At 53.8% G+C, this 14,912-nt stretch overlaps 7 protein-coding genes across 7 annotated transcripts; 3 read left to right on the forward strand and 4 right to left on the reverse strand.

Annotated features, from left to right (window-relative positions):
- Positions 1-2,937: 2,937 nt before the first annotated feature.
- On the reverse strand, positions 2,938-4,317 carry HMPREF1541_04528 (uncharacterized protein; the record flags this gene model as incomplete). Its single annotated transcript, XM_008718873.1, has 1 exon — positions 2,938-4,317. One exon carries the CDS (start codon positions 4,315-4,317, stop codon positions 2,938-2,940), a length of 1,380 nt encoding a protein of 459 aa, XP_008717095.1.
- A 1,031-nt stretch (positions 4,318-5,348) lies between these two features.
- On the forward strand, positions 5,349-6,962 carry HMPREF1541_04529 (uncharacterized protein; the record flags this gene model as incomplete). The annotated part of the gene is made up of 1 exon (XM_008718874.1): positions 5,349-6,962. The coding sequence occupies one exon, from the start codon at positions 5,349-5,351 to the stop codon at positions 6,960-6,962; it is 1,614 nt and encodes a 537-aa protein (XP_008717096.1).
- A 411-nt stretch (positions 6,963-7,373) lies between these two features.
- HMPREF1541_04530 (uncharacterized protein) lies at positions 7,374-10,256 on the forward strand (the record flags this gene model as incomplete). Its single annotated transcript, XM_008718875.1, has 1 exon — positions 7,374-10,256. The coding sequence occupies one exon, from the start codon at positions 7,374-7,376 to the stop codon at positions 10,254-10,256; it is 2,883 nt and encodes a 960-aa protein (XP_008717097.1).
- A 228-nt stretch (positions 10,257-10,484) lies between these two features.
- Positions 10,485-11,669, reverse strand: HMPREF1541_04531 (uncharacterized protein; the record flags this gene model as incomplete). The annotated part of the gene is made up of 1 exon (XM_008718876.1): positions 10,485-11,669. One exon carries the CDS (start codon positions 11,667-11,669, stop codon positions 10,485-10,487), a length of 1,185 nt encoding a protein of 394 aa, XP_008717098.1.
- An 807-nt stretch (positions 11,670-12,476) lies between these two features.
- On the forward strand, positions 12,477-13,196 carry HMPREF1541_04532 (uncharacterized protein; the record flags this gene model as incomplete). Its single annotated transcript, XM_008718877.1, has 2 exons — positions 12,477-12,579; positions 12,637-13,196. The coding sequence occupies 2 exons, from the start codon at positions 12,477-12,479 to the stop codon at positions 13,194-13,196; spliced, it is 663 nt and encodes a 220-aa protein (XP_008717099.1).
- A 65-nt stretch (positions 13,197-13,261) lies between these two features.
- On the reverse strand, positions 13,262-13,612 carry HMPREF1541_04533 (uncharacterized protein; the record flags this gene model as incomplete). Its single annotated transcript, XM_008718878.1, has 1 exon — positions 13,262-13,612. The coding sequence occupies one exon, from the start codon at positions 13,610-13,612 to the stop codon at positions 13,262-13,264; it is 351 nt and encodes a 116-aa protein (XP_008717100.1).
- Positions 13,613-13,627: 15 nt separating this feature from the next.
- Positions 13,628-14,080, reverse strand: HMPREF1541_04534 (uncharacterized protein; the record flags this gene model as incomplete). Its single annotated transcript, XM_008718879.1, has 1 exon — positions 13,628-14,080. The coding sequence occupies one exon, from the start codon at positions 14,078-14,080 to the stop codon at positions 13,628-13,630; it is 453 nt and encodes a 150-aa protein (XP_008717101.1).
- Between the last annotated feature and the right edge of the window lie 832 nt (positions 14,081-14,912).

A 14,912-nucleotide genomic window follows, 5' to 3' on the forward strand; every position in this document is an offset into this window, starting at 1 on the left:
TTCTTCTGTAGCTTGACTGAACTTGCAGTGGCTCAAGAGAGACTATCGAGACTCAGCCTTGCGGTGTACCTGACGGGATGCCTTGCGGGGGCCGGTGGGATGCCAATATTCGCTAAGCGACTAGATTGCTTGGACCTAACGCCCGGCCAGTGTAGCAAGGCCACGAAGGCTTCAAGACATTACCGTTTGGTTTGGGATGCCTTGCGAGCTCGACGTCTTCGCAGCAGGTCCTTTCGCTAGCTGAGTCTACCTTGATCTATCGTACACCGGCTTGGCTAGCTGGTGTTCTTCGGCCATCAGACACGCCTCGCTTGCTCTACGCGTGGCCATCGGTCCGTCTGTGTCTGCGTCAAGCGTAGGCTTGTTGCGCAGTCGGGTCGGGTTGGGGTGTCATGCGTTATCATGACGTATGGTGAGAATGGTTCTGATAGCTGAAACGAAGCTGGGATCCTTCTTGGACCAAACTTTGGACAGCGAACAGGTTGTGAAGAGAATGCAGAGTTGCCCTACTGCTGTACGAGCTGTAACAAGCTGTATCAAGGCTGATCCTTGGTAGGCCCGTTTCAGTCGCCTCGAAGATCAGTGGTCTGACGCTGAGTATTGTATCTATCCTTCCTCCTTGTTAGCCCTGGTCAACTCGTTGACGCGGCTTTGCACTGGTCCCGCAGACATCTACGTGCAAGCGATCACAGGCTTCTCCGCGGTAGAGCACAACTAACAGCGTATTCCAAATATTTGGCCCCTTCGCTCACCACTGATTGGGTTATCGTGGCGAAAGTCCATGTTGGGTGCGTCGCTTCGACCGGCTCATTAATCTTTTCAGTCGCTGTGCTGGGTATGACCCAGCGTGATTTCCAAATAACGGGCGGGAAATCATTTTCCACAAGTACTGGTCTGAAAGGGCAGCGCTCAGGCGTCCATCAGATGAAAATACGGTTCTGTAAGAGCTGAAACCCTGTCCGGAAAAGAAACCCTAGGGCTGCGCTCGTTGATCCGTCTGAGGGACTTAACAGATCAGGCTCCGACTGACCCTTGTAGTCATGCCATTTCTGGCAGTAGAGGAGCCCAGGCGATCTACCAGGCGTAACACTACGTTGATGAATCATGCACTGTTCTGCCAGGATGGCGCGACTGTTGAGCACAAAAGCAATGTCGGTGGGTCTTTGACCGTAACGATCTAGTGGGACTTCGGTCGCCGTTATGATGCTCTGTCCAAGGCTTTGTACCAGGAAGACAACAGGTAGCCAAGGCGAGGCATGAGAGTATCCAGGCTACGGTTCCAGAAGCAGGCGGGAAAGCCCGGCACTGCTGGTTGAGGAGCCGATAATGAAGCCACCGAGATTCCACCTCATGCGCTTCCAGACAGCCACTTAGGAGTCATCGAGGCATTCCCAGTTGTCTCGAGGCTGCCACACATCGATTCGCGATAACCTCTAACAATCAACCAGCGGGAGACTTTCCGCTACGAAGGTTGTGCAGCAAATCGATGCAGCAGCTACCACACACCGCTCTTCAAAGCGCTTGAACCCCATGGCTAGCATCGTACAGCCACAGCACCAGACGGGCTGTACCGTGTCGGTAGTCCTGAGGGTCAATCAATATGTTCTGGCCACCAAGCTGATTGGTGTAGCTACCGAAGGTATAATCCTTCGCTTGAATCACCACTCTTGTGCCTCGGCTAGGCAAGTTACAGTAGAGCCTGCACGAAGGCACTTCCTGACCACAGATTATTTGGTTTGGAGTGGCCGAAACCCCTTGCAAGTACGTGCAGGTAAATTTAGTCATCGGAGAGTGTCTTCGCCGATGCTTGTCCTTGTCCTGTATTATTGCGCTAGGGAGCTTTTGCGATGTATTGTTGTCGGTCGAGCTGCAGGACTTCCTTTCGACCCGACGGATTTACGAGGTCGTATTCGACTACTGAAATGCGACAACACAAATGTTCGCGACTGCTCGTGGCCCCCACGCGGGCCGACGCCTAAGCATCACCCTGGGTTTCCATATCTGGAAGTCGAGGTTTGCATGATTGGTCGCGAGATGCATGAAATCGCCGGAGAGAATTCGGTCTTATCGTAAGCTGGTATAGGGCCAAAGGTGCTTTGGCGTGGGAGCGAGAGATGGATGTCCAGCCCAACGAGACCGCAAAGTCGATCGGATTCTAATGTAACTTTATCTTGAGATCACTCTTCGCCGAGGCGGGGCTGAGTGCCTACCGATCCAGCTTGGCCATCAAGGAGGCCAAACAAGCTGACCCGACGCCAAGTCATTGCCTGCAGTCCGTCGAAAGGGGACTATCGAAATTACTCGTGAAGGTGCGGTACAAAGACGAGGCATTGTAAACGAGTAAAACACATCTGTGCGATTGGAGGCCGTGTCCTGCTTACGCAGCAGGTCGACCACCGTAACATTGAGCTTCCGAGCATTTCAGAAATTCAGACGTCTGGCAAAAGCCGAATGACCGGTGTCCGGCCGCAAGGAACGACCAAATGCCGAAGCTGGCCATTGACATGCTTGGTCAGATATTTGTCAGAGCCAGTGACTGCAGTAAGTACCTAACAGGTTGTGGCCATTAGAGGTCTCGCTAGGTCGCAATCCCCTGTTTTCGGTAATGGGGGCCAAATGTCGAATTCAAGGGATTTGAAATAGAGAGTGAGACCAGCCTGGCGCCGCAACTTGACAACCCAAATAGCGGCATACTATGATGATAGAGCTGCAACACCAGCCTCTCCGGGCTAATGCTTATTCACTCGTTCACCATCGACGTACTGAGGAAAGCTCTCTGACCAATGCAACCAGTAATACGAAGGCCGCCCGCGCTCAAAGAGGATATCGTGCTGACAGTTCCATCGATATCTCGGTCCATGATGCATGGCTCTCTGCATATTGATGTTGTCTGGTCGGAAAAGTGCTTCACGTAGTCGGCACGGGCGGTGAAAACGATCATTCGGTGACGTTGTTGTCTGCAGTACCAAGAACTTGGGCACCGTCGGTCTTAGCTTCAGCTTCCATCATAGCGGCAAGTCTTTGTGCCCGGCGCCTCCCACCGACCCACATCATGAACTCCCCATAGCTCTGGGGTAAGACGTCCACGTCGGCCGGGGACCAAAAAGTGTAGAAAAAGGAGCCAGTAGACTTTCTCTCATTCTCTCCGTGCTCCACATTTCGGACGTGAGTGCGCACCATGACCTGGATTCTCGAGCCTCCGTTAGGATCCCGTTCGGTGTAGGTAACACTGGCGCCTGTGTACAGGACAGAACCCACTGGCACTGGGTTTTCGAATGTGCTCGGATCTAGATTGATGAATCTCGGTCTGGTGTGTGAGAATGATGCAGCGCAGGTGAACGCCAGCTCGAAGGAGATCTTGAGGAGATAGCCTCCAAAAATCATGAAATGATGCCGATTGCGGTTCTGAGGCTGCATGATTTGGGTCGAGTGTATCACTGTTTTCGACATGGCTACAGAATTCGCTGGCTGGCTGGTCGGGTTGCTTGAATCGGCGTATGCGATGTTCTCGGTCCACATCTTATGAATGAGTGTTGATTCGTGAGCATCAGGAGCCTTCTGCATAATGTTGGAGTCTCTCAAGGCTCGTTTGCTCTTGTAATTATCTTCTCCACGAGCGTACAAGGCTCGTTCTGCAGGAGTCGAAAGGGTTAGCGGTGCAATCTTGACAGGCTTTTTGGTCAACGGGTTCAGCGAGACCATTGTCATTGCACAAGTCATCAACACATCCTCAGGTTTGACCATTTGATCGTTTTCTGGGGCCTTCGCAATCTGCAAAGTCACCTCCATACTCGACCTACCGGTCGCATACGTGACTTGACCACTTAGCTCGAGATTGCAGATCTCCTTCAACGGGTTTTTAATGGTGATTCTGTCAACAGCTGCTGTGACGGTGCTAACACCCTCTCCCGTGTGCTTGTATGCCACGACCCCGGCGAGAGCATCAAGGTCCATCAGCAAGGCACCGGTGCGTAGCTGTCCAGAGTAGTTGGCATAAGTGTCCAACATCCACGGATCGTCTTGCAAAGGCAGTACAACTCTAACGTAACTATCAGACATCTTCTTCGGCGTGAGGTCTGGTTCTGGAGGGTCCTGTGGCGCAGCAGAAGACTGGTTTCCTGTCTCCTTACTCTTCCGCAACGCCTCGATCCAAGGCGTTCGTACACGCATCTCTGTAAGTTCTTTGTAGACTCCATCTGTTTTTTGTATCGCAGTTGCGTGAATACGGCGAGCTCCAGGGACGGACTGGGTGGCCTTGGCCGTCTTCAGGAGTCGTAGTGACCTTGTCCATCCTCGTGCAGCGTGCAGGTGAGTCATACTGCTAGGTTCTGGGTGCTCTGGCTCGGCAGGAATCAGTGGGTAAATTCAGCTCAAGTCGTCGAGTAACGACTACAATCGCACATCGACGCGCGGAAGATGGTCCAGGAGGTGTTAGCTGGGTACCATGATCGAGCTGTAGCAACGACAGGGCATTATAATTCTGTAGCGTCAACGCTTTCAACTGCGGTGCATTTAAGCTACGGATGAAGTCGGACGCGCAGCAATGAGGTTGAGTCGAGCTTCGGCGACATCCCGAAAGCCTTGGCAAACTAGCTGCCATCGACGGCAAGAGCCCCATCGAACCTGAGATGATTCCATCGACACCATCACTTCAATCTCGCAATCTGTCCCAAGGATGCAGGTACTCTTCACGTCCAAGATCAAGGCGGCCAAAGATGCCTGGCATGTCCGTGACGTTCAACCGCGCTATCTTCACTCACCATGCTTCGCGACTGGTTCTAGAGTCCTCAGCAACAGTAAAACTGACCAACAGCAGCCCAAAGGGCATTACGGAGACTACTGTCGATGCCTCTGCCTTCGACGAGCGTCAGATATGGATTCGATCTCATAGCCCACTTCGATTCACGCTGTCTTTCCACTTCCACGATCTGAATGCTTTCCTGCCAGATACCACACATGCCTTTCAGCAAGACAGTGTTGCTTCACTTCGAGATGCATCGGTGAGTCGAATTTTGTTTAACTTGTTGTGGCACTGAGAGACATAGCTCTGGACCCAAGTAGGGTTTTCTGTCGTGGGCATCCATTCTCTGGATAGAGCTGCAGTCCATGGCTACCCTTCCTTTGACGTTGACATTTTCCTTGACCCTATGCCCAGACAATCTACGCCGAGTTCATGCAAGAAATGGCGCTCGCATTGTCCGCGCAGCGCAAACGACCTGCATTGCCCAGAAGGTGTCTCGTCTGCACGGTTAGACTATGTGTCTCTTAACTTGAATTTCAGCCGAAGTGGGATTGACATAGATTACAGCGGGGGATCTCGCAGCACCACTGGCCTCAATGATGCAATGATGGCTGTCACTGACTCGGCTCTGCGAACTCTGCTATCTCGTCGTACTCCACGTCTGGCTAAAGGTGTCAAAAAAGGTGATCAGAGGGCTTCCGGAAGTTTGCAAACGACCTTTCCCTCGGTATTCTCGACTAGCTATGTCGAAGGTGTATTGAGCCGGGCCAGCTTAGTACCATCGATCTCAAAGGCCTTGGGTGCATTCTGTGCACGGACGGCTCCTCATCAATCTGCAGGTTTCCAGTCCATATTCGAGGCCAAGACAACCGCGAACGACCCTACTACGCCGATAGCGAATATATCACATGTCTCTATCAATAATGGCACGGGGACACAACTTTGGATGGCCTTGTTGAGCAAAATTTCAGCTCCTCAACGGGATGCAGTATTGTCCGCCATAGCCTGTGCTCCACGGACGAGCGATTTATCCGAGCTGTATCAGCTATCAGATGCTGATTCTGTGGACCGCAGCCTTGAGCAGATTCAGATCGCGCAGCAGGAGGGTCAGTGCATCAACAATACCATCAGTCACTACACCAATCCCGTGGAATATGCTGAGGAAGCACGAGACTTTGACCTAAATTCGCTCCACACAGAGCTGCAGACGTGGGACCTGACTGTCCTCTCTGGTACGCAGCCGCACTTTTGCAATAGTCATACATTTGTCGAGCAAGCGGAGAAGAGCATATTACTACTCAGCAGCAGCGACGAATGGATGTCACACCGCAACACCACCCCAGCGAGTAGCCAAAGCTCAACACTCAGCTCTGACATCTTCCCCTACGTGGAGCATACCAGTTCTTATGAAGGGGGTAATCAGATTGGCAGCTGTAATATGTGGGATAAGCTAATTGGTCCATGCGCAAAGCTGACTCAGAGCGAGACCCGAGCGGATCCGCTTCACGATCCTATGCTTTTTGGCCGCCTCGGCCTCCAGCAGTATGAGATATATCCTGAAGACCTACACGTCACTGTCGCAGCGATCGAGAACAACGCGAAAGGATACGATATCTCTGGCTCCGAAGTTGACCTGCTCCTCCCCAGCTCGCCGGACACTCGACCAGCAGATTCGCTCCACGGAATAGTCTCTACATTCCACAAGAACTCGGATCTACCGGTCACATCTGACTCGTTCAACCAAGAGCTCTTCTATCCCGATTTTCAGAGCGATTGTAACCTGTTCGGGACGCAAGTTGAGGTGATGCACCTTGGCAAAACACTGGCTCATCTGCAAGCCATGTCGACTCCATCCGCCGCCGCTACAGCTAATCAACCGGATCGGCCGATAGGTGGACTTGACCAACGAAATACAGCTAATGCGGATGGGGAGGCATGTCTGCCCTCGTCGCCTTCGAGGCCGTTTGTGAAGCGTGCGAGCACAGTGTCCATGGGCTCGTCGACGATCTCAGATTCGCCCGGCCGCCGAAGCAGCCTGCTTAAACGACTTTCACGAAGAACGTCAAAATCGTCAAAGCACGAAGACCTGGCTATGATGGAATTTGATATTGGCAACCTGCAAGGCCGCAATATTGAACTCAAGCGGCGAAAAACACTTGATGATTACAACATAAACGATGAGCAAATCCGAGACGAAGACGATGAGATGATATTTGTATGAGGTTCTCATTTTCTATGACGGAGTCCTATATTCAGATCGGCAATGTGGGGTGGCAGAGTCTGGGAATATTGGGTTCATCGTCAGAAATAGCTGCGGTTCTGCATGCATATCAAACTGATGGAAGAGATTTGACTCCATGATCGAGGGCCAAAAAGTTCATGACTGCAGGAAGTTTCGGCACTACCAAATATTAATAGACATGTAAGACTAAACTTCTGGACTTGTTGTATGCTCTGCAGCTCCCTACACACTGGCAACTATGTAAGTATTCGTGCCGCTGGCTTTACTTCCCCCACAAGGCTGCAGCCTTATCGTTGTGCTTGGCGTAGCTAGCACATGCGACTGCACTCTCACCAGTCTCCCGTACTGCGTGTCCATTGCGTATTCATACCCACCTTGAGAACTGCAAGCATGAGACTGCACCCTGTGATATGGGCGTGCTCCATGCTGCTGCAGTCGGTCTCGGCCATCTTCTCCGATGATGCATTCGTCCTTGACTACCACCATCCGCTGATCGGCATTCCGCAGTCCCATGCCACTTTCTTCCACAAGCCACAGTCCTCCTCGAATGCCTCTTTGCTCTATGCACTGTCAGATAAACATGTGCTAGGAGCCATAAATCCGAAAGATGGGGCCGTGTTATGGCGGCAGTCATTCGTGGATGAATCTGCTTCAGGCCAGGGTAACAGCTATGCGGTTCCTGGAGAAAGAGACGGGCAGATTGTGACTGGGTACGGCGGAAAGGTCAGCTCTTGGGACGCGTTGGATGGGAAACTACGATGGGAGCGCGACATTGGAAGCCCATCGACTGTGAATGGTGTACAGCTTCTTCCACTTGAGGATGGCGCCTCGACGGTCGCACAAGACGTGCTTGTCATTGCGGGAGGAGACGGTGGACAAGTTGTGTCTCGCCTTGCTGGCACCAACGGAGAGTTGGTGTGGTCGCATTCTGATTCGAGCGCCGGCAGCGGATCAACGGTCTCGGTGGCTGCTTCTTCTACCGCTGTCTACTACATTTCCAGATCGAGCGGCCTTCTAGCCGGAGCAAAGGCGAAGGTTGTTGTACTCGATCCCTCCTCGGGCAAGGAGAAGAGTCAATACTCTGTGTCCGTTGACGCGGAGACTCTCATTGGAGGAGACCAGTACTCTGCAGGCTCATGCGCTAACCACCCATTCATTGTCTCCTCCGAGAAGCCCTACAAGACCGTGAAATTCAACCTCCTGGGAAATAACAAGCAGAGCATGTTGACTCTCGAGGCCAAGAATGAGGAGATTGAGTCTCTGGGCATTCAATACGCCTGTGGTCCCTCGGCCCCGTCGCACTTCCTTGTACATGCTCGGACTTCGACGAAAGACTGGGCTGAGGTTTATCACATTGATTTGAAGAGCGGCGACGCTACGAAGGCATACTCGCTCCCCGCCACCGAAGAGAGCAGCAGCTTCACGGCTCAGAACTCGGGCTCCGAAGCCTACTATGTCCGGACCACACCTACCGAGGTAGTCCTCTACTCTTCTGCGTCACACGGCGAACTTGGACGCTGGAGACGGAAGGATTTGACCAAAGCGCTTGAAGGCTTAATCACTCCACTTCTCCATGGCGCAGCGGAAGTGGTCAGCGGCAAAGCTGGGTTCGCTGTCCGCGTTGCAGAGATTGACGCCGATGGCAGCTTCTCCTTGATTCGGAATGGTGAGATCCAGTGGACCCGACCCGAGATGCTTGCGTATGCCATCATTGGATCATGGATCGATGAATCTCCCCAAAGTGCTCTCATCGAAGAGCTCGAGACCGAGGCCTCTGTGTCGCCAATCACCGCATACTTGCATCGTCTGACACGGCATTTCCACGACCTGCAAGGTCTACCAGAGTACCTCAAGGACATTGTGCAGAGCATCACTGCACCTCCAGCCTCGGCTGTCACCGATACCAGGCGACGTTTGGTGGGCGATAACACGGTCGTGCTTGGAACAACCAGGAAAGAGCTAATTGCCGTGGATGCTAGCAACGCCGGAACTGTTGCATGGCGAACAGACCTGTCGTCCAAACTCGCACAAGATGCAGGTTTCATCTACCTCTCTGCCTCAGGGGGCCGAGTGTCCGCCTACCTGTCAGACGGGTCCCTCGTTACAGTCAATGCTACCTCTGGCACTTTCATTGAGTTCCTAGAGGGCACAGTCCCTGCAAGCAGAGTACTCCAAATACCAGGACCGGCTGCACCAATCATTGTCAAGGTTGATGCTGACGGAAAGCCCCGAGTCGCTACAGACTTCGCACCATCCGTCGCATCAGAAGGCAACACCATTGTAACCCTGAGTGAGAGTGGCACAGCCTTTGGCTGGAGCATTGGAAAGGACGCGAAGCGGACATGGACTCTCCTTCCGAAGGCCGGGGAGAAATTTGTTTCAGCCGTTTCTCGTCCCCGCGGTGATGCCGTCGCCTCGATTGGCAAGGTCCTCGGCGACCGCAGCGTACTCTACAAGTATATCTCTCCTAACCTTGCTCTGCTGAGTGCTACCTCCTCCGACACCCTCACCATCTACCTCATTGATGCTGTGACTGGGTCCGTCCTCTACACGACTTCACACTCTGGCATCATCGCCTCTGGCCCCATCCCTACCCTTCTCACCGAGAACTGGCTGGCCTATACGTACACGTCTCTCGACCCCGTCACCTCGGCTCTCACTTCGCAACTCATTGTTGCCGAACTGTACGAATCTGCATCGCCCAACGACCGTGGCGCCCTCGCAAGTCAGACGAATTACTCCTCATACGCACCTGATGCAGGAAGCCGCCCCCACATCATCACACAATCCTTCACCGTCGCCGAACCCATCTCCAACCTTGCCGTCACACAGACCGGCCAGGGCATCACAACGCGCCAGCTCCTCGCGACGCTCGCGCACTCCAACGCCATCGTCGCCATCCCCAAAGAAGTCCTCAACGCACGCCGGCCCGTCGACCGCGACCCGACCACAACCGAGAAGGAAGAGGGCCTCTTCCGCTACTCGCCCACACTGGAGCTCGAGCCACGCAACTTCCTGTCACACGCGCGCGAAGTCATGGGCGTCAAGAAGATTCTCACGACGCCTAGCCTGCTGGAGAGCACGAGTTTGGTGTTTGCGTTCGGCCACGATGTGTTTGGCACCCAAGTGAGCCCGAGTGGGCCGTTTGACATTTTGGGTAAAGGGTTCAACAAGGTGCAGTTGTTGCTGACGATCGTGGCCCTGTTCGTTGGCATGCTGCTGGTGAGGCCGCTGGTGAGGAGAAAGAAGGTTGAGGCCCGGTGGAGGAATTGATGTAGCTGATTCTCGGTCTCGGATTTGAGGATAGGTTAGATTAGACCCCTGCCCGTGGCGGGGTTGAGAGGTTGTTGTACTATATTCCCCACTGACAAATAGAAATACTTGAAGATCCTCGTATTGTTGTTTGCTCTGTTGCATGGTACTTACTTGCAAATGCAATCAAATGTCGTCGACACAGGTTAATCAAAATTTGCTCCACGTCTTTTTTCGACGTAGTCTCATTCACAGAGGGGAAAACACCAATTTCCTCCCACTAACCCTCCCCGCCCTCAGCTCCAGCAACCCCTCCCTCATCACCCCCTCCAACCCCCCCGCCCGCACCTCGACGGGATGCGGCCTCACGATCTTCAGCTTCAGCAGCCTCTCCGCCAGCACCGCAAAATCACGCGCCTCCTCGAACGCGGCGCGGGAGGCCGGCACGACGCGTCCGTCGAGCCAGTCGTACGGCTCGTTGAGGAATGAGTAGCCTAGCGTGCGGACGGTGCGGACTTTTGGGTCGTCGTTGTCGGGGAAAGGGAAGGGGGGCGTGAGGGGCGTGAGGGTGCCGTAGATCTTGCCTACGTGGGTGTCGAGATCGATGTCTTGTTCCGAAGGGAAGAAATCTGGGGGGGCAGAGGGGTCAGGCGGTGGGGAAGCTGGGGTGAGGATCTGGGAACAGAAATGGGTGGTTGAGGGGAGGCCGATGCAGTCGAGGCAGAGGGTGAGCGGGCCGTATTGGGAGGAATTGTGGGCGGCGATGGCGAGGATTTCGGAGGGCGCGGTGGGGGAGTAGTGGTCGAGGACGGCGTCGGCGCCGTAGGAGGAGACGAGGGACTTGTTGTGTGGCGAGGCGGTGCTGATGACGAAGAAGCCGGCGAGTTTGGCGTATTGGATTGTCATGGTGCCCATGGCGGTGCTCCCGCCGTAGATGAGGATCTGGCGGGGGCGGGTGGTGGGTGGGGATAGAGTGCCGTCGGCGGAGACGGTGGGGTAGGGGATGCGGAATTTGTCGAAGAGCCAGCGTCCCGCGGTGACGGTGACGATTCCTAGAGGTGCAGCGTCGGTGAAGGACATATGGTCTGGTATGTGCAGAGCAAGGTCGGCTTTGACGACGATGTATTCGGCGAAGACTCCCACGTCGCTTCGCTCGCCGTCGGTGGGCTTGGACATGCCACAGACGCGGTCGCCGGGTTTGAAGGACCGTTCCACGTCGGGGCCAACGGAAACGACGGTACCAGCCCAGTCGCAGCCGAAATTGTGGCCGGATTTGACGAGCCCGTACTCGAGGACGATATTGTCGGCAGGATTCACGGTTACGGCCGCGGTCTTGACGAGCATGTAAGTCGAGCGGACCTCAGGGAGCGGCAAGTCGTGTATGATGACATTAGTGCCGGTGCTGTCGACTGTAAGAGCTTTCATCGTCGCCATGAAGCATGTGTAATGTCCAGTCCTGGTTCTGCCAGGGTCCCCGTGGCCTGCTCGATGGGTTGAAATTTTCGAGGTGTTTCTGCAACGGTTGACTCAATTCACGAACACACTCAGTTTGCCACGAAGCTCAGCGTGAATTCCAATATATATGTTAAGCCAGACTCGGAGACATTCTTGTATAGTTACCTCGAGGCTTCAACGTTGTCAGGCGTTCCAGAGGGCAAGTCTCCGAGTGCCACGCCATGGTACTGGGCTGCAGTGCTGCCTTTCAGTTACGCCGGTGATTGACTTGGCGGTAGGCCCCGAGCCTGGCGCTGTGGGATTGTCGGCCACATGCTGCCCCGTTCATTCGGTTTGATCTGTGGTTGCTGTTCTGCAATCCGTTCTGGCACTTACCAATAGCTTCGGGTCGTCTATGGGCACAGGTCCCGAAAAAGATGCAGCGTTGCTGTTCACGACAGCATCGTCTGCCATCAAGACTAGATGACAATAGCAACGATGCGAGATGTTGAATCGTAGGTAGAAGGAGAAGTGGTTTCACTAATGTCGCACATGATCGACAGCAGGTCTGCGCAGGAAATAGATAATGCTAAATCCGGGTGACTAAGAGCTGGCATAACTCGCAACCCTCGCAAGCACAAGCGAGGCTATGCACGCTTGATGTTTGTCATGACCAGCACCGCCATGCTGGGGCCTTGGACCAGACTTAAGAATCATGCGGGCCTCTGATGGCGGACTGGCTTGTCACATCGGCCCTCTGATGCACATTTGCCGTCTACAAAGCTTTCTGAGCAAGAACCCACCATCATGGCCCTGATATCGAATAAGCACGATCCAGATAGCTGGTACGGCGTTGAAGATCCGAAACAGCGAAAGAAGATTCAAGATCGGCTGGCCCAACGAGCACGAAGTAGGTCCAATTTCTGACAGGCTCCGTGTTCCTGCGTACTCATTCAGCCGCGTTTAGGGCAACGATTGGCGCAACAGCGTGGGAGCAAAGGTGCCAGTGCCAGTGCCAGGCAGATACGGAAGGCGGCATCAAGCTCCACAGAACCATCTGAAGCAGACATCCTTGCTGTCATTAACAGCCCAGATCGCTCACCGTTAGCCTCGGCCGTCTACGCCGCGCTAAGACCCACCAAGGGTCCCAACAAGGGCGCCATGATTCCCATTGAGGTGCCCCTGACCGTCTATTCGGCGCTCTACAACAATGGCGTGATCCTGGGCTTGACCTGTGCGACTGTCATGCCTCAACGATCCAAGCCAGCACCCCATGCACCTCGCTCATTGCAGCCGACCAAGCTTCAGCTTGAAGCCGTTCATCTCCCATGGATAGACCGATTCCCGCTCCCTCGCTTCCGTGAGAACTTCATTCGGAAAGAAGCCGAGATTAACGAAGAGGAGTTCTTGTTCGACATGTTCAACCTTGACAGCTTCAACCTCAGGCCTGGACGGCAAGGGTGGGATGAAGATGCATGGGTGGTCCATCGAAACTTTGCAAGCAAGTGGGGATTTCTACTGAAATGATGGTCGATTGTACTTTCTGTCCGCCAACTCGGCCGCTACCATCTTCGGGTGTTTCGCTCCGTATTTCAAGCACCGCGGGCCAGAAGCCCCTCCACCGCCTTCACCAGGATTTTACCAATATTCTCCGGCTGGCTGGCATGTGGGTTGTGTCCTGATGCAAATTCGTGGACATCCACCTTGTACTCTCCGCCCTGGCTGACAAAGTCAATCATGCCCTGCTGACCCTCCGGCGGGACGACTTTGTCCAGCGTGGTCTTGATATACGCCAGAGGAACACTCCAGTAGCCAGCATACGACAATTCGCTGGCGTAGCTCGACACCGAATGCATGGAGAATTTCTTGGACTCCTCCACGCCTTGCTCGTGAGGCAGGTCCGAGAAGTTGCTATCAGCAGATTCTTGGTGTTCCAGATACATGTACTCGCCCTGAGTCTAGTTAGCGGATGGCTTCGACGACGCCCTATGTTCGTATGGTGTACTTGCCTCGATCTTGAGATAGGCGGGCGGCTCGCTCATGCCAGCTTTCAGCGACACACCTACCGGGATGAGCAATGCCGCCAAGGCGACGAAACCCACCACAGCTGGTCCCGTTTTGGCGTCAGTGTGCAGGCCTTTGATTGCCTCCGAAGCCACTAGGCCTCCGTACGAATGCGCGATTAGCAAGACAGTCTTGCCGCTCTGAATGATGTCGAGCGCCTTTCCCCGGAAGAGAGCAGCGTCTTCATACATGTCGGCGGATTTCTGGGGCGGCGTGCGAGAGGCAGACGGCAGGTCGTAGATCTCAACCTCGTATCCAGCGGACTTGATGGTTTCGACGACGGTGGTGTAGAGTTTAGCGGGCGCGAACGAGCCGGGGACGAAGAGGATCACGGGGTTGGAAGCCATTTTGATTGTCCGAAGATTCAAATTTGTGCGTTTTTCTTTCTGAAAGGTGATCAATGCTGTTGCTATTGTTGTTGAGCATGAATCTCTGGAGTAAGTACTCCGATTCGAATGTCGAGGATCTCCCGCAGATATATATATCCACATTTCGATTCCTTGCTTGCTCGTTCAGCATCTTGTTACCGTGCACAGGGACCGTCGCAAGCTGACGAGACACAGAGGAGAAGCATGCGAGTCTCACTCTCTCACAGCCCCAAGTCAGAAAGTAGCTACCCTTTAAGCCCACGAGTTCACATCCATGCGGTAGTCTTGAGTATTGCGGCGGATTGATTTCCGTTACATTCTTACCATGTCTTTACTCGGCATTACGAATGGTAACGACGTTGGGGCTCTTGACACTGCTTTGATCTCAGTAGAGCACGGCTGCAGAGCACAACTTGTACTAAGTGTTACTAGAACACATCATAGTACACATCTCAGACTCAGATATGTCAGATAACCATATTGTCGCCCTGATGGATCGGGAATCTGTAGGCAGTAAATGTCTCGGCAAGGAATTCACTGCCTGAAGCAGTCGTACGACCCCACTGTCGCCACCCGTGAATAAAGAAGGCCGCCCCGTCTGAGCCCTGTCGAAGACTTCCAGGCGAGGGCAAGGTCCGTCTTTTCTCGACTTTACATTGTCAGAAAATACACCTCATCCAAATCTACACAAATTTCTCATCTCAACTCGCAACTCTACACAAGGCAGGTCGATCAAGTCTTACGCCCCAGAGGGTTCCCTCCTCGTGGGCCTTTCTGACATAGTGCCGCTATCTCACTGCTTGCTTCGCCC

This window comes from Cyphellophora europaea, assembly GCF_000365145.1.
Source record: "Cyphellophora europaea CBS 101466 unplaced genomic scaffold supercont1.4, whole genome shotgun sequence".
Lineage (NCBI taxonomy): Eukaryota > Fungi > Ascomycota > Eurotiomycetes > Chaetothyriales > Cyphellophoraceae > Cyphellophora > Cyphellophora europaea.